This window comes from Cygnus olor, chromosome Z, assembly GCF_009769625.2.
Source record: "Cygnus olor isolate bCygOlo1 chromosome Z, bCygOlo1.pri.v2, whole genome shotgun sequence".
Taxonomy (NCBI): domain Eukaryota; kingdom Metazoa; phylum Chordata; class Aves; order Anseriformes; family Anatidae; genus Cygnus; species Cygnus olor.
In genome coordinates, this window is record NC_049198.1 from 17,369,261 (window position 1) to 17,390,361 (window position 21,101).

Sequence of the window (21,101 nt, forward strand, 5' to 3'; positions counted from 1 at the left end):
TGAAATTGTGCACTATTTTCTAAAATCTGCATTTCCACAGACCTACAAGTAAAAGTACACTCAATGTGTTCCATAAAATATAAGAGAGAAGTTGGAAGACGTCTTTAACTATTGTAGTGATGATTAACAGCTGTAGTTTATTAGCCACAGAGGAACTTAGAAAGCTTCCACAAACTTTCACTTATTCACCACATTCTTTGCTCTTTGCAATTTAAAGAAAATAAGTGTTATTTCTAGTAGCACCAAGATCCCGAAATCCTTAGAGTATTTTGACTTTTTTTTTTTTTTTTTTGATCAAAGGACCTTAGCTCCTCCTGTTCTATAAGCAACAAAATGATTTTTCAGCAGGTCTCAAGATGGGAACTGAGACTAGTGAAGGTATATGTCGCTTCACCTGACCATCACTCTGGTAAATACAAAAAAAAGAAATAATAATAATAGATAAAATAAAGTCCTGCAAGTTGGTCTTTTGCTGAGTGTTTAATGAACTCTGAAAACCCCTACCCACAGGCTGGAACCTGGCTGATTATTACCTTTGCGATTTATTAGTGAAGTCATTCAGGGGGCATGGAGAGGGAAGATGCCATGCAAATATGTTCGGTAGATGAGGGCAAAGGCTGTTGTCCGGTATTTCCTCTCTGCAACGTGCAGGGGAGACGCGAAGACTTGGGAAAATCGTTCTCTGCCTGAAGGGTTGGTTACTGCACCTCCACAGCCGCAGAGAACGGGGAGACGGTGGCTGGCTTCCTCCTACAAGAAAACTACCAGCCGTAGCGTGCATTTTTAAGAGGTGATGTAAGAGAAATTAAACTCGGCTAGCCAAACACAACCCCTACCTCAACGATGTTTTTCTCCTGCTGAGAACGGGGACAGAGCACGCCCAGCTCTCTCCTGCCATACCAGGAGGGAGGCTGGCCGGTGGGAGAAACTTACTAATTAATTACGAGCGGGCAGATGCCCCTTTAAGGTCTGCTCCGCTCTCCGGAGGCTGGAGCCGGAGGCTTAGAGGGGGGCAGGTTTGGCTTTATTTGTACATCTTAGCACGGGGCGAGCTCCATGCGGGGGGTTTCCAAGGCTCGGAGGTCTTGGGGGGTGGGTGGGAGGAAGGCGGCGCGCGGTGGGGGGGAGGAGAGGCGAAATTCCTCTTGATGCGAAGAAAAAACGTAAAGAGCGAATAACAAACAGGAAATGCCTGACTCGGCTGCGAGGCGGGCGGGAGGCGCAGAGCGCCCGGCTCCCTCCACTCGCCCTGCAGGCACTGCCGGCGGCCGGACCGCTCCCGCCGCCCCCGCCCCGGCCCCGGGCTCCCGGCCCCCGGCTCCAGGCATGGCCGCCTCCTGCTGGATGCTGACAGGTGAGGAAAGCACCCCCGGCTCCCGCTTGGAGAAGCCACGTCCCGAAAGCGGTTCTCCTCCGTCCGGGAGGGGAGTGAAACCCTTGGGGGCTGGCGGCCCCGGGGACCGCGTGTCCCGCTCCCCAGTCCCCCGGCATCCCCCTGCCCTACAGCTCTCCTGTAGGATGGTGGGGGAGCTCTTCGGTGTGTTTGTCCGGCAGCTTCCATCCCTAAAAACAGTCCTAACTCTGTGGGGTGGGGGGGTTGTACTGCTAGAGGAGGATGAATGGGTGAGAAGTACCGTAACTGGCGCTGGCGTGGGGAAAAGAGGTGTACCTTGCAACTCTTTTTAATTAGGGGAGCTCTTCCTCCTAATTTCAGATGTTCTGAGTGGTAAAAGGGGAAGTAAGGAAACGGTTAACTACCCGGCTAACTTCTGAAACATGAGTCATCCGGAGTTAAAATATGTAATACTGCCTTTTAGGATTTCATTTATTGTTAGGAGTTTATTTTCTTTTTTAATAAAACAAATAGGGCAAGTACCATTCCCCTGCCCACGACAAGTCAGTGTGTAGTAACGCTTTGGATCTGAAATCAGGGGAATCCAAAAGAGTGGGCACGAGGTTAAGGCAACGTTGGGAGTCACATATTTGCAAACTTTGATGCTGAGCTTCCCCAGCAGCTCTTGAGCTAGCAACTAGCAGACAGTGAACCTGAGTCAGTACAGAGGAAGAAATCAATTTCATAAGAATCATTAGAATGCAGGCAACAGCAAGTGGGGAAAAGGCAAGACAAGGGTTTTTTTCCTCTTCACGTTGCTTATTGTGCAAGCACAGCATGAGCATGTGAAAATCTGAATGTAGTATTTGGTGTGTCCTATCTAGCCTTTGTTCATGGGTGTCTTTATTGCTCTTATTACAGAACAGTATTCTCCAAAATGTTTTTGTTTGTGTTCCTTTACAGAAGGTGGGCTCTGTAAAGTGGCAACAATTTGGTGTGCCACAAGTTCTTTTTCAGGCTTGCAAAGTTGTCACTGGTAATACCAACAGATAATTTACCATAAAGAAAAAAAAATGTGTCAGATAGGAAGACATCTGTAGGGTTGATCCTGTCCAAATCTGTCAGAAGCTTACTCATATAAATATATGAGTAAAAAAAGTTGGTGTGAAAGAGAAAATACTTAAATATAAGAGGAGGCACTACAGATATCAGGAACAGGATTCAAATTGCCTTAGATAAATAAGAGAAAGTCATATATAAACAGGGCAATATCATAAAAATATGGACAAGTAGATTTAGAATTACAGTGGAATAAAAATAAATACAAATTAATTATATGCTTCTCTTTCTTAGGAAAAAAGAAATCAAATACATGCAGTAGCAGTCAAAACCAAACTAGAATAAAGGAAGTGCTTAGAGGTGTATGTTTGTATATCTATACTTATTTTTTTTTAATTCAGCTTGGTATTGGTGAGGCTTCTGAGAATCCAGAGGTAAAGAAAGTCAGAGAAATGCAAACAAACAGGCAAGAGTGCACAGAGAAGCAACAAGCCTGATAGGAGCTGAGGAAATGCAGGCAATGAAAAAAGACTGAAGAAATTAGGCTTGCTTATGTAGGACAGAGATAGGCAAACTGTTGAGTGTTTCAAATACAGATTTTTACTATTACCTGAGAACATTTTTCCAAATGTCAATGTTTTGTTTTATGAGAGTACGTGCTCTATAAACCAGCATATCCCATATAGAAAGTCCAATATAAAGCGTTTAATGAATGTCCAATGAAGGACAAGAGAAAATCAAGGTAATTCACTGGACAAAAAATTTAAGGAATGTTCAAAATAACTTTCTTACTCATCAAGTAATGAATCACTAGAACAGACTACTTTAAAAAACTACCTATTCACCTTCACTAGAAGTCTTGATGAAGTTTCGTAAACATGGTCAGGGATGTTTAAAAGTTTTTTTTCACCTCATTTTTTTTCACCTTTGGCCTCAGTGTAAGTGGTTTGACTAGGGATCTGCTGAAGCTTCCTCCAGTCCTACTCAAAAGAAGAGGAAGAAATCTAGCCAGAGGGGCTCCATTACTTTTTAACACTTCTTGAACTATATTTTTATGCTTAGCTTGCTCCTTCCTGGAATTCTTTCTCTCCTTGTTGGTGATGATCATGTCATTTGTATTAAGTACTCATCTTTATTATAGAAAATAGCAATAAATCATGAAGACAGAACTTTAGAATTTCCTTTTTCATAGAAAAGGAAACTGTCTCTGTCCAGAGTCTGTATAAACATAGAGTGAGAGGAAAACAGATTTGCTCTCTACCTTTATCTCTCTCTGCTCTTGCAGCAGTAACATCCAAAATCTCTTAGCAGAGTTCCCCCTATTTCAGATTCTTTTCCACTGTTTTTTCTTATCTAGGACTCTAATGTGTTTGCATGATTCCAGCTATAACAGAAGGGGTGGGGGGAGGGGGAAGGTTCCAGTTGCTAAAAACATCACCTGTCGTTATCTAAAATACAACCCTTCTTCATAAAGCAGCTGATCAAGACTGGAAGATGTAGGGCTGTCTCATGTTTTTCAAAACAACAACATTACAAAAAACCAGGACGGCTCTAAAACCTCTGTGAATACCTGCTATCGCCATTCTTGTCCTGTACCATGCTTAGAAAGTTCTGAAAATGGGTGATAAATTCCTGCAATTATTAGCATCTCATTTTTAAGTGATAAATTGCATGAATTCTCAGATTCTTCACCTAGTCTTAGTCTTTTACCGAGACTGGAACATACAATGTTATTTAAAACTTTTATGTTAAAGTTACAAATATTTTCTTGGTTTGACTCTACCAAGGTCAAGTTCACATCTCTCTGTGACATTAACAAAATTAGTATGAACTTACAAACATAGTTATATGATTCTTAATTTTTTTGAGATGTCATTTTTCTACTGCTCATTCTCTGCCATTCAAACACATAACAATACCCACTGGTCACTTATTTTAACAGAGTAGGCAAAGCACCATCATCTAGTAGATGTTTTCCTTTATAAGGTGACAGTGTTTTTGCTAATTGTGAATAACATTTAAGTCTACTGTTGCCACTAAATATTTGTGAATACTGCTTTTGTTCATAACCGTATAGAGTCTCATCGTTACTTGTTTGAGAAAAGACTCAAGTGAATCTCAAAATGTCTCTACCACAACAATTTAACATGTTGAGTGGCAACTCTTGAATTTTTGAATGTTGGCTTGTTGTTTTTTTTTTTTTTATGCAGCAACTGTGTGTATGCTTAGCAGCAAGTCACCTGCCTGAATGAGGTAAACACTTATTTTCTATTAGTGCTGGATGCCAACTTGCAACACTTCAGTGAAATACATAGTATCTGCAAGGATGTGAGGCTTCTTATTAAAATTAGACTGGAACCAACAACCGGAGAAAAGTTCATAAACAACATCAAAAGAAGAAAAATATTAATGTGGAAGGCTAATATGCACTATAGCTAATTATATTTAAAGAATGGCATAAGGTCTAGCACCACAATTTTATAATCACAAAGAAGGTAGACAAGAAAACTCACCCTAAATGCACCATGCAGTATCTGCATAGACAAGTAAAAGGAACTCCTAAGGGAAAACTAAATACACTCTTTTCTACCTAAGCCACAAAACATTAACACAAAATTATGAGTACACATAAGCCCAAATTAAACAAATAATTATGCGTGTGCTTATGTTATATTCCCTTGGGTGGTCCAGTTTCCTTCTGTGAAACTATTCATGCTAACAGAGTTAAGCATTTGTACTCACAGGAAGAAAGTCTGAGGTCTCACAAATAAATCCTCTTACGTAATATCTGATAAAATTGTTTTTACATCAGTATCATGATTAGAAACATTAAATGCATGTTACTGGGCCAAATCTGAGTTCAGTGTCCTGTTTCAACCAGTGGCCAGTGCTAGATATTTGAGAGAAATTTATATTATTTACAAAAATTACATCATAATGGGAGATAAGGGATGATTTTTTGCTCACTCTAGTCTTGTATCTCATTAAATCAAAAGTCCAAAGCCTTTCAAATTTTTTCTTAAAAAAAAATAAAGGAAACTTCCTGTTAATAAATTCACATTTGCCACCTTCTCATCTCCAAGAGAATGATCTTTTGCTTCTCCAGTTATGACTGACCATACATATACATCAGTGAGTTTCAAAACTTTCTTTTTCTGTTCCAGTTGCGCGGAGTCACTTATCATGGCATATTAATTTGTCTACTTTCTCAGATATTTTCATTCTTCCCAAACTTTATTCATACAGGCATTCTTCCCAATCTTTATTCACAAAAGCATTCTTCTATTTTCCATTATTTTTCTGTCATTCTTTCTAAATTTGCACCATGCTTTCTAAAGCAGTGTTCAGTACCACACACAATTTCAAAATAAGCAGCAGAATTTACATCATGGCATTATCACTTTTATGTTAGTTGTGGGTTTGTTAAATTTGTCTATGCTGCACATTGAGTTGTCTAGTTGTCAGGTCCCTTTTCTGTGCAAGGATCACTGAACTAATCCACATTATCTTGATAGTTTACAGGGTTTTCCATTGCATATTACTTAGGTGTTAACATCAGATTTCATATGAAACATGCCGCCTCTGACACTTCTCTCAGACTATCTTACTCTGACTGAAACCACCAGAAGGTTCAGAAAGCAGCTCAAGTTTTTGTACATGTTGAAGTGTAACTGAAGCTAGAATGTGTGGAAAGATAGCGTAAGCTTAACCCAAACCTCTAAGCTGAAGCTCTTTTTAAGAGCAATGTCGAAACAAGTTTGTGTTCTGGTGTTGCCTTGGACTGATTTTCGTATAAATGCTGTCTCCCCAGCCTTTTAGGCACCAACAGGTGACAATGCTGCCTGTTCTTTGACTTTTATGTGTGGCTTTTTTAAGTACCAAGTACACTTACCACAGCGAGGAAACGGGCTACCTATTTAGCTGTACTTTCCTCACCTCCCTCATCTGTACCCACGAAGTCCCCACCCCACACTGCCACAACGACTTCGTTGTTGCTATTGTTGTGGTTTTCCAGCCTCCTAAGCGCCATGCACCGCGATAGGGGCGCTTGAATCGTTCTCTGTAAAGACCTAGATGGGGAAGGGACCGGCGGGCGTCACGACGGGTCCACCGAGAGGCGGCAGAGGCCGCCCCGCACCCCGCTCTTCCCCCAGCCCTGAGGGCGGCCGTTCGCCCCCGGCAGCGTCCACTCGCCTGCGCCCTGTTGCACACCCACCCTTTGTGCGCATGCGCCGTCTCTACGGGAATTACTGGCGAGTGACGGCGTTGCACATGCGCGTCGGGCGGACGGCTCCCGTCCTGCCGGCGCCATTTAGGACGGAGCCGGCGCAGGCGCTCGTAGGCGGTGTTTGCGCTGCGCGTGCGCACGGGGTGAAGTGAGGCAAGGGGCCGGAGCTGGGGGGGGCTGGTGTCGCCGGGGTAGGACGCCAGGGACCCGGTGTGGGCCTCCGGCTGCCCGGGGAAGGCTTCCAGGGGACCGGGCAGGCCTGCAGCCGCCCGCGGTGTGCCTCCAGCCGCCCGCGGTGTGCCTCCAGCCGCCCGCGAGCCCGCGGGTCCCGGCGCCGGGCCGTCTGTCCGCCGCGGCTGAAAGGAAGCCTAGTGTCGCGTTGGCGCCGTCAGGATGAAGCTGGTGAGGAAGGACCTGGAGAAGGACAACGCAGGGCAGGTGACGCTGATCCCAGAGGAGCCCGAGGACATGTGGCACACCTACAACCTGCTGCAGGTGGGGGACAGCCTGCGGGCCTCTACCATCCGCAAGGTGCAGACCGAGTCGGCCACGGGCAGCGTGGGCAGCAATCGGATCCGCACCACGCTCACCCTCTGCGTAGAGGCTATCGACTTTGACTCTCAGGCCTGCCAGCTGCGGGTCAAGGGCACCAATATCCAGGAAAACGAGTATGTCAAGATGGGGGCCTACCACACCATCGAGCTGGAGCCCAACCGGCAGTTCACGCTGGCAAAGAAGCAGTGGGACAGTGTGGTGCTGGAGCGCATTGAGCAGGCCTGCGACCCTGCCTGGAGCGCGGACGTGGCAGCCGTCGTCATGCAGGAGGGACTGGCGCACGTCTGCCTTGTTACCCCCAGCATGACCCTCACCCGTGCAAAGGTGGAGGTGAACATCCCCCGCAAGCGGAAAGGGAACTGCAGTCAGCACGACCGGGCCCTGGAGAGGTTTTACGAACAGGTGGTGCAGGCCATCCAGCGACACATCAACTTCGAGGTGGTGAAGTGCGTACTGGTGGCCAGCCCAGGCTTCGTGCGGGAGCAGTTTTGTGACTATATGTTCCAGCAGGCGGTTAAGACTGACAACAAGCTTCTGCTGGAGAACAGGTCCAAGTTCCTACAGGTAAGGAGCCATATTGTCTCTCAAATACCTACAAAGTGGTTTAAGAGCTGTATGTGGTAACAGAAGAGAATTAGAAGGATGATGGAGAAATAATTGACTTAGGATGTTCTGACAAAGTTATTTTTTCTTCTAAGGAAATTATTTTCGTGTTTCTCAAATTATATATAAGGGAGTTATCCAAGAAATAGGGATGTTTCTTTCCTAGGATTCCTTAAAGTGAAGTAGAAAAAATACTAAATATTTTAAACTACCTATAAATATTCAGTTAAATATTCAGTTAAAGATGAAATGCAAGTTGAAAAACAGTTTAACTGTGTTAGTCTACTGTACTGTGTAACATCATGTTTAATAACAGCTTTCTAAAGCTTTATAAAGAGGAAAAGAAGTATCTGGATGCGGTATAGGTTAGCTAATGTTGCTGTTAGTTTTGTAATAAATAGATAATATTATAGTTTGCATAATCTTTTCATCCCTCATTGGTTGGTTTGCTTTTTTTTTTTTAGCCTTCCACTGAATTTAGAGCAGACATGTAAAATGGGGGTCCTGTGCTTAATCATCACAAAACTGAGGAGTCTGAAATTGCACAAAGAAGTAGTCTTTTGCATTTATAGAAAAATGATGATAATGTGTGAAAGGTTTTAATGTACTTCACACAGTTTTACAACCATAGGAATATGCAGTTATGCAAGACTTTGTGCTTTTGCAAGATTGAAGAATGTTAAGAGGGCTTCTTCTTCTTGAATGCTTTAAAATGAAGAGGCTGAAGTTTCTCAGTGGTTTCAGGTGCTCCTAGCTAGGGTACTGCCTACAGCATCCTGCTAATTTAAGGCAGTCTTTGAAGAAGAGAAGCATCTTTCCTACGCTTAAAATACAGTTTAAGGCATTTGTGTTAGGCTTTGGTCTGCAGGAGAGAAGCTCTTGTAAGAAAAGAGTCAGGTAGGTTTCAAGGAAGAGCCAAATCAATTATGAACAAGATAAATGTGTGTAGTGGAAGCTGTGATTGGTTAATCAAGAAAATGGTATGCTTTATTAAAGAATACAATCTTTTTGACTTTGTTTTCTCTAGGTGCACTCATCGTCAGGACATAAGTACGCACTGAAGGAGGCCCTTTGTGACCCAGCTGTAACTAGCCGTCTCTCTGACACTAAAGCAGCAGGTGAAGTCAAAGCGTTAGATGACTTCTATAAAATGCTGCAGCATGAGCCTGACAGGGCTTTTTACGGTTTAAAACATGTAGAGAAGGCCAATGAAGCCATGGCCATTGATACCTTGCTGATCAGTGATGAGCTTTTCCGGCACCAGGATGTGGCTACACGTGCCCGGTATGTTAAATTGGTAGATAGTGTACGGGACAACATGGGCACGGTGCGCATTTTCTCCAGCCTTCATGTGTCCGGTGAGCAGCTTGGCCAGCTGACAGGGGTGGCAGCCATCCTGCGATTTCCTGTTGCTGAGCTCTCTGACCAGGAAGATGAATCTAGCTCTGAAGAGGATTGATAACAGTGATTTTATTCCACAGTTTATTTCTAAGTCACGTTGAAATGACATTAAAGGCTCTCCCTTCTGAAATGATGCGTGCAAACATACCATGACATTTAATTTAATTTTTCATAGTATTTCTTATAGTACATAGCTCTGCTCACTGCACTAATGGATAACTGTTCTATGGTAATGGTTATGAGTATGCTGTGGACTGGAGCTGTTTTGCAAGTTAAACTGCGGGCCTCCAGCAGTACAAGAAACAGATCTGTGTTCCAAAAGCTGCTCATTCTGCATGTTAAGGCAGACTGGAAGCTTAATGTTTTGGAATGTGTATGAAAAGATAATAAACTAAGAGGGAGAAAATTATGTCAGACTGTCTTTATTTCTGTTCAAATGCTTGAAAGCAGTATTACAAATACAAACTTCTTCATGCAAGACTTAGCAAAACTATAGTTGGTCTTCTTAGGAACTCACTTGCCACATCTTAGTGTCAACCCCACTACTCTCTATCCTTCTTCATATCTGTTAGGTGTTTCTTAAAGTGTATGAATCCAACTGGTTAATATTTCAGTGAAATATTTGAAGAAATCTTTCAGAAACCAGACCATTCAAACTAATGATTTCTTCCTTAATGTGATAGTAGATGCACGGCAGATTGTGAAGCTCAGTGTGTCCATTTCAGTTATCTCTTTGAATGCTCTTATCCTGGGAAATTGTCCTGAGGGCTGACAAGGTATGTATGCTATCAATGGCGTGGTTCATGCCATATGAATTGGCATGGAGGTTAAGTACCCAGTTCTGTGAAGCCATATGAATATGATTAAGGCTCACAAAATTAGGTCCCTAGTTTCCATTAGGAATCTTCTGACAACTACTACTATAAATAATTTCATAATCTGTTATTTGTCTGCCTGTTGCCCATTTCAAAACACTTATAATATAGAAGTAAAGATTACAAATCTACAAATAGAACTTGGCTTAAGACGATGACAAATCTAAAAATCAAAATTACTTTTCAAATTATTTATTTGATCTGTTGAAAGTGCTGAGAGCCACAGTAAGCTTTATTTCTTCCCGGGACAAAAAAAATCTTATGCTGAGGAAGTACAAACTCCTTTCAGATTCTGACATGTATGAATATGCGAGAACGAACCTAGGGAATTGTTTGTTCAATTTAAGCTAATGTGTGATGATGCAGGTTGTGGGTGTAAATAAGCATTCCTTGTTAAAATGTGGCAGAGGAGAATGGAACAGGAGAGACTGGCAAAAAAACATTTAGGAAAAACACTGAAGTTCTGTGGGTTGATGTTTTGATTTTTACACTGCAGTAACAACTGGAGAGTAAAACTTAAAACAGTTTGCGTCAAATAATTTTACCAAAAACATTTAATGGTGCTCTCTTAATGCTGATGTGTGCCAGCTCTGTGAATTTGGTATTATCTATTGCTGTGTTGTATCAACTGAAACATCAGCCTAAACTCATTGATAGGGAAGTCATTTTGAGTTAAAAGCCCTCTTTCTTCTGTCTTCCCCACAGAAGAACAGGTATTCTAAAGAATGCATGAACAGCACTCACATTAAAGCTGTACTTGAATAATACTGTGATTTTTCTCTCAAAGAGAAGCCCATTAAGAGAGTTGTTTACAGTCAGTTTGTACAGATCAGCTATGTTATTTGAGCTTTATGATTTTGTCTTGAATGATGTTGAGTGCCACACATCCTCAAATGGTCAGGTAGGCTCTTTCATTAGGTAGGACTTGCTAAATAAAAAACTTTTTTTTCTTTAAAAAATCTGCCTATTTTGATTTTATACACTACCAGCTTTAAAGCACCCTGATTCTTGCTACATACAAAGTTAAATGTAAAGTATGCATATGGCATGTAGAAGAACGTAGCCTTCAATAAATATTATTTATATTGTTTTGTACACACTTTTTTCTAAATAAAGTCAATAACTTCTCTTTTTAAGATAATCTTTTATATTATTTCCCTGCTTAAATTACTGCTAATTTGTTGCAATTGTACACTAATGCTACTTACCGTCAGATTAGTAGTACACCAGGAAATTCTAAGTTTAATTCTCAATGAACTTTAAATGGCAAACCACACTGTTCCTAGACTGTGAAGTGGTTTGCTATTTTTTGGACCCAATTGAATCCAGTTATTGCATTTAAAAATGGTGAAGAGTTTTTGCTGTGTACTGTAAAAAGGTTACAATGAAAATTACTTATTTGTGCCTGCACTATGGTAGTGTATCAATGACAAAAAGGGGCAACCGTTTTGCTACTTACTTGTTTTTTAAGATGTACCAGCAAGCATTTGGTAAGAAACTATATTCACAGTGATTCTTTGAATTATTTACAATTAGAATTCTACACAGACTTTACAAATTATGAATGTTTTTCTTTTTTTTTTTTGCTACTGCTGTCATTGCATTAAACCCCTGAGAGAAATATACAGCTAGTTGCTCAAAGTATGGAAGGGTGGGATTTTTTATTTTTTTGGGAAGCATTTTATAGTAAAATAAATATACATGCATTCTGTAGACAAATGCATCCTGTTTCAGGAAACAGCTTAAGGGCTTAGTTTTGAAAGCAGGCTATATTCAGTAGTGCAGATGCTTGACCTGGCAAAGTTCCAGGAATGTAAGTGGCTTTTAAAATTAGAAGAATTGTGAGTAGCTGAAAAGTTGGTATCAGCAAAAGATACTTCTTTAACAAACACCTTAAATTCTGGGTATAGATAACACATACACAGAAGATGCGTGTTACCTGCAGTTCAGATGAGTAAGTGTTAAAGCTATGGGAAAATAATTTTCATGTATTTCGTTTTGAACTAGAAATAAAAAATGGAAATAAACATGAAATAAAACCAGTAAAATGTAATGTAAATGTAATGTAAATATGTAAATTTTTCTCTTATACCATAAAGGATTTAGTAATTTCCAACAGTATCTGTTGTATTTTGATTATATTCTGACATAATTCTGTGAATTAGTAGCATGGTTTATCTTCCAGTTTTTCTGTTTTCAAAATAAATGATTATACAGTGAAGGACTTTTTAATAGTTACTGTGTTTGGTGGGAAGAAAGCTTTTAAAAGTATCATGAAATTGGCTTGAGCCTGATCCCTGCAGTGTAGTTAGCTTAAAAGATTCAAATAAATTCATTGATTTAGGTCATAGAGCATCTCTTGCAAACTCATACTCTGGAGTAGACCCTAGTTTGTTTGCTATGTCCACTTTGGCATTAATGTCCAGTTATTATGTCAGGCTTGGGGGAGGGAGGAGGTTATAGGATAAAGTTTGCTACCAAACGGAGCTTGCTACCATTAAGAGACCAAAATAATCCCACTAGTTAAAAAGTAAAATAATAAAAGGCAAATCTTCACTGAAATTGTATGCCATTTAGAAGTATTTGACCCAGGGAAGTCTTTATTTCCTTTCTTCTTTCTGTTTTCACCATTGTACACACAGTGTTTGAGCTAAATATCAGTAATAAATGATCTTGTGACCAGTATAACAACAGTCCTGTAGCTCTTCAGCTGAATTTGTGATGTAATGTGTGTGATGTTTTTAAAGATGTTGTGTGATGTAAAAGTCTTCGGTAATTTTCATCATTTGCTACTGTTTTTGCGAAGGTTAGGGAGCCCTGAACATAAAATCTCTTACTTACCTGTTGAAAATTTCTTAGTTTAACTTCTCAGCTGCTGACATCGGTTTGTCTTTTTCTGTGAAAGTATATTGTAGCTGCTTTCTCTGACTTATTTAGTGTCTGAGCTTCTCTAATTTCTTTCTGGAAGCTGGATCATCTGTCGAAAATGTCAGTTTTGTAAAGGCAAGGCGGGAATAAAAGACGGAATCGTGTGCATGTTTTTTTTAATTTATTTTTTAGTCACACTGATCACTTTATTTTGGGATTTTCTTACCTGTTAAAGAAAAGAAACCTTTTTATAAATGGAATGGATGTCTAGTTCTACAGGAGAAACAAGTTCTAAAAAGATTTGTGCTGTTTTGTCTGAAGCCACATTTGTGCAGTGCATACTCTTATTTCTTCTACAGATGATCTAGGAAAGCAGTTTTCAAAATGTGAAACTGCAATTAGATGCTCAGCAATTAGGAATCGTTTATAACTCAGAATTGGAATTCCTTCAAGGTATATTAATAATGTGGAAAAAAAAAGTGAAGGATTAACTTCAGAAACCTACTTTTTAAATATGGCAAAACTTCAGACTTGATTTCTTTTTTCTTTTGTTTTAAGATGCAGCTATAATGTGTTTTTGGAAGAAAGCTTTCAAAATGCAGAGCTAGGTGTGTAACTTAGGTGGCTGAGGTTGATGACAGTTTCTTCCACAAACTGTGCTAATGTGGGGAATCACATAGCTCAGGGTCATATTCTCTCCCTTCTCAGTTCCTGTTAAATGCCTACAAGTTGTTATAATGTGACTGAATTATAACTTTCAATGTTGTTGGATCTTACAATTTTTCTATTTGATCTGATTTTGCAGATGGTAGAAATAAACAGAAACAGAGTAGTTGCAGTAGTTGATTTTGAAGTGTGTTTGGTTCTATTGTAATGGCCACAGCCTGTATTTAGAGACTGCTGTGTTCAGGTTTTGTGTAGGAAAATATTTTGCAAATTTATTATACTGCTACTTTAGAGCTAAGGAAATGCCTAACCTTTTGGGTCTTGTGGTTTTTGTGACAGTTCTTAATTCAGTCCCTGACATGGGTCAAGCCTGGACTTTTTCAGCCCTGCAAAGAATAAACATTGGCTGTGTAGCTTCTTGTGACAGTTGCCCAAAGAATTGCTTAATAAGCTTGATGCTCAGTCCTGCCACATATTTTTATGCTTGACTCATGTAGGGCATTGACTTTGATTTGAGGATAACTGCTTGCATGATACAGAACACGAAAAAGTGTCTCAAGTGTAACAACTAAACTGTAGTGCATATTTTCTGTAAGCTTCTGAACTTGAGTGTATTAGGAATACAGTATAGCTTTTCTGTCAAAAACATTGTCTTAACATGTCATAGTCTAAAATGGAGTGTGAGGAAAAGATCTCTGAAACCACAGTTGTTCCGTTTTCTGAAAATGATTCTTCCTCTTGTCCTACTTGGGGGTTATACAAGAAACAGCGGGGTTGATACTGGAGAAGTACTTGCTTCCAAGTCAGTGCCTTCTGGGAAATGCAACGTGCAGAAGCAGCTTTCAAACGCTGCCAGCATTTGATAGATTTTGATAGATTAGATCTCTAATTTATTGCCCAGTGTTTGGGAAATGCTATGTTCACAGCTCATGTAATTACTGTCATACTGTTCTAATAATTACTGAATGTCAAGCTATGATCCTCTGGCAAAATAGCTGTTCCATTAGACAATGTTAATTGGTTGAAACTAGTCATCTGTTTTAGGAATGTACATACCAGGGCCAATCAGAAGTATTATCTCTGGTCTAAAATGGAATTTATAATCAAAGCCACCCCTAGAATAATGAAGAAAGTCTTGCGGTTAGAGAGTCAAAGAGGACTAAACGCATGAAGCTTAAGACCCTTTTCGAATGTATTGTTAGTACTAGGCTAAAGGTGCTTCCTTTTCTATAAGTATTTTTGGTAAGTACTACTCCACGTTGCATAAGTATTCTTCACTGACCCAGGTGCAAAACCTCTTGGCAATAGGAGACAGTTTTTAGGTTTCTTACCTGCATGGAATAGGAAAGTGATTTAAAGCTAGGTCTGTGCCTGTATAACACACTGCAACCACAGTCTTCATGTTTGAGAAAATAGTCCTGAAGAGGGTCCAGTGTTTCAAAAAGATTTTGGATCTGATGGCAGTCAAGCAAATCTCACTTCTGAAGACAAGCAGATAATTCCCCATCCAGCTTCAATACATATGCTTAGCTAAAAGCATTTGTCCTAAGGCTTGTTACTGAAAGTACTTCAGAAGAAGGAAATGAAACATCAAAGATACATGAAAGTAGGTAGCTGTGTGCGTGTGTGTTAACATGTGGTATCCTCAATGAATGTAGTGTCTTCATGGTTAAAAAAAAAAAAAAGCTAACAACTGTTATCTTGTAGTTGCATTTGGTAGCTGAAGCAATGACTTTAGAATGCAGGCTTGATCTCTATCTTCAGACCTCAACATTTCCTTGCACTTGGAGGAGACTGGTAGCATATGCTACATTTAGGATGTCTGATGGTTGATTATCAAATGCTCATGAGCATTTCATTCAAAGGCTTCTGAAGTTCTGAACCCTGCAGCAGGTTCTACTGAAGAGAAGTGCCTTTTCCTTTGACCTGCAGCGTTCAGACTGGTGACTTACAAGTGTTTAACACTGGTATAATCATTTTGGTTTAGGTGTAAGAGAAATTTATTAATTGCATTGTTAATTATTTATCTTTTTTGTAAAGTTGCCATAAGACCACTTCCACTCCCTTTGGTAAAGATAACTATTTTATTCCATATAATTTATTCCTCTCCCAGGTGGAAATTGGTGTACTGCTATAGGTTAGGTAAGAGGAGCTTAAATAGACTTTTTTTTGGTTTTGGTTTGCTTGTTTAATATATTGCTGGGAGAATATCAGCTGTCTGCCAGAATGGCCAGACATGGGGCAGCAACTGTTCTCACTCCAAGCTGGTACCTCAGGAAAATGGTGTTAAGAGGCAGAAAAGGAGCAGCTGCTTAACGAGCGAGTGTTTCCAAGTTCCGGAGCAGTGAGGAAGGATGAAAAGTTACATTTTGACAGAAAACATGAGATGCTGTTTTGGGCTTGAGACTTCTTCCCTGAAAAGAACAGCAGTGGATGTTTGGAATATCTGTAGTCATTTCCAACTGAACTATTTTATTCTTCTTTACAATGCCAGCTAATGTGATTAAGTTTTTATCCAAGGGAGAGAAGCCTTGAGCCTGGGACTAGAAATTACGATATTGAGAGCTCAAGAGAATTTGCTAATCCTGTCACTGCATGGTCACTAAAATTTCTGTTGGGCTGGCTACAGAAAAGTCACACATGGAGTCATTGATATATCTGAGAAATGTGAAAGATGGTTTTCTTTTCATTCCTGCCTATGAACATAGCCTTTTTTTGTCTATTTTTACAAAAGTAGCATGTCTTGCTTTGTGACAAAGGCACTTTGTGTGCTTTCTAGTCAATTTCTAATAAAAAAAAATCAACAGAAGATGATTAAAATAAACCCTTGAGAGTTTTTGAGAATGAATTTAGACGAAACAATAAGAGAAAGCCATAAAAAATCAAGTTGAAAAATTAAAAAAAAAAAAAGTTATGTTTCAGCTAAAGCATTATTTTTATTAACCATTTTTATAGTAAGTCAAGTCAGCCAAATGGCAAGATTTTATGCTTTATCTCTTAAGTGTCAGGAATCAGTTACTAAAAATCTATTAGTAGACAGACACTTAGTTGACAAGTCAAGCATACAAACCCCTTGGTAAAGAAGTTTGATAGCTTAAGCAATTGCAAGCTGTCTGTATGTTTTATGCAAGTCTACTTGAAGTAGCATGATCACATGCTACTTCTGTTATGACACAAAAATCGTATTAAGTGTTCAGAAAGAACCAAATTAGTGTTATTGCTGACAACAGTAAATCTAACCTTTCCTAACTTTGAAGACTTGTTCTTCTAGCCAAAAAGCTTGTAAAGTTTTACATAGTCTTTCTTTTCAAGGAGAGCAGTATTGGAATTGTCAGTGAAAAATGTTTAGAGCTTTAGACAGCAGTATTTTGGAATTGAATGCTTTCAGTTTTATTTCTAGAACACTTTTTAAACTGCTTTGTTCTCTAGCTTAAAAACTCTTACTTTGACATAAGAACTGGCAAGAAATAAATATATGCCAGAGAGGAGAAAATTCCTACTACTAGAAAATAAGAAGTTGGAATTGTCTTCCAGTCAGAATAATCAGAGCAAAAGGTCTCTTTGACATGGAATTTGTTTACCCTGAAAGAGATGATGCAGCTGCCAGCAGCAGATAGGAATTGATTCAGCAATCCTGTACCCTGTGCTCTGAACAGAAGCAGAGTGCTTGCTGCTGTTGTTTTAGTGGAGAACGGAGTTGCCATGTTTATGAGTCCAAGACTTAGCACGTATATTTGTGCCACATCTACCAGTTTGTACCGTAATACCTGCCTCATGTTAGGATTGAGTGAGCAGGCAGGAACTCTTTCTCAAACTATGGCTGAGCTGACAAGTTGAAGATGCTTGCATTAGGTACCTGGGTTTATTGAGTAATTGCCTCTCAATCTCTGTCAGTCTGGTGTCTTCCAAGAGCTCTACTGATTTATTTAAAAAAAAAAAAATCAGCTTTTTGTTTATGAACAGGCATCGATCTCACTTCATTGATCATTAAATGTGTTTCCTTTAGAAAGCACTTTTCCTCCAAAGACTCTGAAGTGAGGTGCTTTGAGTTGATCCCCTGTTTATCTCTGCACAGGTTAGAAATGTCGGCCTTAGACAAATGCAGCAGCAGTGTCCAAAGAGCTATAGACCACAGAATAACAGTAATAATAATAATAAGGTGCACAGCATCAGCATTGTTGTCGCAGCCTCTTAGCTGGGCTTCAGGGAAAAGCTGAACATCATCACTGCTGCTGCTGAAACTCTAGTTAAGATGCTACTTACGTAAGGCCGATGATAAATCTGTGATAGCGTGACAAGTTTTTGCAGAAGTTCTAGGAGTACTGTGGGACAGAAGATGATGTCATGAGGTTCTTTTTGCCTTTTTAGGAGGTCCTTTTCCAACACTTGTAGCTCACGTTGACTTTAGAAGACTGAGTCAGTCTTAGATATCCGACTTTAGCTTTGCAAACTTCTATTTACCCTGGACAAGTGACATCCACAAGACAAAATAAAATTTCCTCACTGATAAACTCTGTAGGGTACTTGTGTGAAGTTGATGTAGATGTTTCAAAGGAATAACGGGTTCTCTGTGCAGCTCCTTTTAATGCCTGAATACTTCTTCTGAACCAGCTTGGGCTGGACAGCTATCTTAAAATCATGGGTGTACTTCATGTGTTGTGGGTGGGAAATGTAAGTTATTAGCACCAGTAAGTCATGTAGAAAGCTCTATCTTAAACTACATCTGAAAAACAGGATGTTTTTCTCCCTCTAGAGTCCAGGTTTATTTTGGAGGGGGGAAGAGAGGAGGAACAAACCTTCCTCTTATAATCTCTGAATGGCTAGTTCCAAATTTCCCTGAATTGTTTCTTGACGAGTAAAAGAGAACACTTGCAGTAAAAAAACATGGGATTTATTCTGTAGTGCTTTCAGCTGCCTTGCCAATAAAATCCCTACATCAACAGTACGGCAAAGGGGGTGGTCTTGCTCTTCCTGCTACTAGAGCGTCGTAGTCTTTAAAAATTAGTAGAAATGGTTGACAATGCATATAATTATTATGCATTGAGTTTTCAGCATATTGCTATTCAATATTGATAATTCGTACTCTCTTTTGGATAATTTATTAACCTTTTAAATGAAAAACAAAGTATCTTTACTATAAAAGTGTAACAAAAAATACATGTCCCCCATAAACTGTTACTGCAATTTTTAAAATTAGTTTATTTCCCAGACTGCACTCTGAAATGACAAGGGTAGAGTCACAGATCTGCGGTATATACCACTTAAAAGATGTCACACATGATCATTCCGGGGAGCAAGCTTCTAACCTACATTAGAGGTATCTTTTACTTTCATTTCAGCAGACATACACAGGTGCAAATTTGGCTTTTTGGCTTCATTGAGTTTTCTGCTACTCTCTGGTGAACATTGTTTGCCACTTCCTGAGTTACTGGTACATTAATCTATTTACGGAAGGCTGGGTTTTATCTGTTGCCTGTAAATTATGCTCACCTTCCAGATAAACTGGAGATTAGCTACTAACATATAAAACAGCACGCATGTGAAAGTCCTTATGATTGTCCTAGACCATAAGATGAGTGAAGCTGCTTCAGTAAGGTGAGGAAATATGCATAGCAGTAGTTTCTGAATTGGCCAGTGCAATGCCAGTTGTTCTTGTGGTAGTTTCCATGCAATTACGAAAGCAGAGTTTAGAACAAATTACTGCTTCTCTTGTCTGCAGTGTCTTTTGTGGCCTGCATGTGGTGGTAGTTTTTGTGGTCATTTGTACATTAGGCAGTAATTTATGGTTTGTTTTAAGGAAGATTGAATGTAATGACCACTGTGGTCCCATGTTCTTGTCTGCTTGGATTTCTCTGTTAAAAACTTATTGTATCATCGACGCATATTCTTTAAACTGTACAGTGCAAGGCAACAACTTGTAGGTGGGGTAAGGAAATAGACTGCTGTGGTTTATCTTTGCTTTCACCACTGAGCAGTAATAAGTTTTGAAGCAGAAATGCTCCATATGTCTTGATAGAGAACTGATACCATGATTACTCATGCCAGTCTGTGCTTGAGACAAGCTCAAGATTTTGCTTGTAAGCAGGCTGTGCCACTCTGTTTAAACAGGCAGTACCTGCTGTGCTGTGCTCCCACAGGACAAAGCAGGCATCCCCTGTTGGCTGCTGCACAGTTGGGGATGGAGAGGTGCTTCATGTTGTGATGGTGCTGGCATCTGGGGTCATTCCAGCATTTCAACAAATATAGGACTTTATTTCCCATTACTGCCTCTAGCATGTCTAAGCAACTATATTTCCACTGTAGTTATGTTTTGTAGTTATGGAAAAAAAAAAGTAAAAAACAACATCTTGAACAATATTATTGATGATATAGTTGATTCTTTACAAAGAATTAATATATTAAAAGCAATAAAAAGCTATTTGGATAATGATTCATGTTTATCACTCTAATCTCAGTGTCCAGCATTTTTAAACCTTCCAAGATGAGTTTTTAGTAACAGCAGGTTTCATCCTCTACTGTCCTGTTCTGCTCTTAGAAAACTGCAAGTATGACTATTTAACTACACACACACACACACACACAAAATTAAAAAAAAATAGAGCTTAAACTTTACTAGGACACTTTACTTTGTAAAAGTGCTATCTGTATTAGGCTGTCATAGATTCTCCCTGCGCATTTTAAATGGAGTTCAGTTTCATAAAAATTCATTTGTTTTACATTTTGCTGCAACTCATTGTGAGCTGAACTTGATACAAGAAGTTTGAAAAATAAAGGAGGACTAAGAATAAAATAATGTTAAGGAAGGTGCTAAGAAAGACTTTTTAAGTTCTGGAGTTTTCAAATCCCTGTTAAAGTTAGGAAGTAAATATTTTAAACAGGGAAACATGGAATTCTTTTTTCATGCAGTCATGAAATAAAAAATTGGAGCAACATAGTGGTTCCCTCTTACTCTACTAGAAGATGGCTTAGATGAAGAAAATGAATGTTCTAGTGTATTCTAATCAAAATTATCATAGATGCTGTATTATCAGAAATATTGGGAAAGGAGTTCTTTGGACAACTCAACTGTAGTTTGCAAGTTGTTGTTGTTGTTTTCTTTTAATATACACATCTGAAATTTAACTCCAAAGTATGTACGTACCTGCTCAGCTCTGGAATTTTTCCTTGTTCAAGCTCTGCATACTTTTATTTGGTTTGTTTGTTTTTGTTTTTCTCCATAATTACTGCTTAACGGAGGTATATTGGACTGAAGGAAAAGAGATTTGTGAGCTTCCATCTTTTCCATTTCACTGCAGTTATTACAGTTTCTTGGATCACAGCTGAACTGATACTGATAAATTTTATAGATATCAAATATGAGCTAATCAATTTTAGCGTGTACATTGTCTCTGTGTGTTTTTGCTGCACTGTATAGAAACTGGTTTGAATTTAAGTTCCGTAGTACTTTGGTTAGCCGTGTGTGAGACGATGACATCAAGATATTTGCATTTTCTTTTGGAGGATTTCTTCTCTT

General features: G+C 39.4%; 2 protein-coding genes across 2 annotated transcripts in view; both read left to right on the forward strand.

Annotated features, from left to right (window-relative positions):
* Positions 1-876: 876 nt before the first annotated feature.
* ITGA1 (integrin subunit alpha 1) overlaps positions 877-21,101 on the forward strand; it is an 80,279-nt gene continuing 60,054 nt past the window's right edge. The window contains exon 1 of the mRNA XM_040540621.1: positions 877-1,354. Within this exon, the coding sequence (XP_040396555.1) occupies positions 1,189-1,354 (166 nt within the window). The 5' untranslated portion in view covers positions 877-1,188. The remainder of the gene's footprint in view (positions 1,355-21,101) is intronic.
* Positions 5,328-9,588, forward strand: PELO (pelota mRNA surveillance and ribosome rescue factor). Its single transcript, XM_040540622.1, has 2 exons — positions 5,328-7,739; positions 8,806-9,588. The coding sequence occupies exons 1-2, from the start codon at positions 7,014-7,016 to the stop codon at positions 9,235-9,237; spliced, it is 1,158 nt and encodes a 385-aa protein (XP_040396556.1). The 5' UTR covers positions 5,328-7,013; the 3' UTR covers positions 9,238-9,588.

Bases quoted from the DNA above. Each gene is read 5' to 3' on its own strand.
- PELO (XM_040540622.1), top strand. From the start codon at position 7,014: ATGAAGCTGGTGAGGAAGGACCTGGAGAAGGACAACGCAGGGCAGGTG. The intron at 7,740-8,805 runs GTAAGGAGCCAT...TGTTTTCTCTAG, and splicing joins ACAGGTCCAAGTTCCTACAG to GTGCACTCATCGTCAGGACA.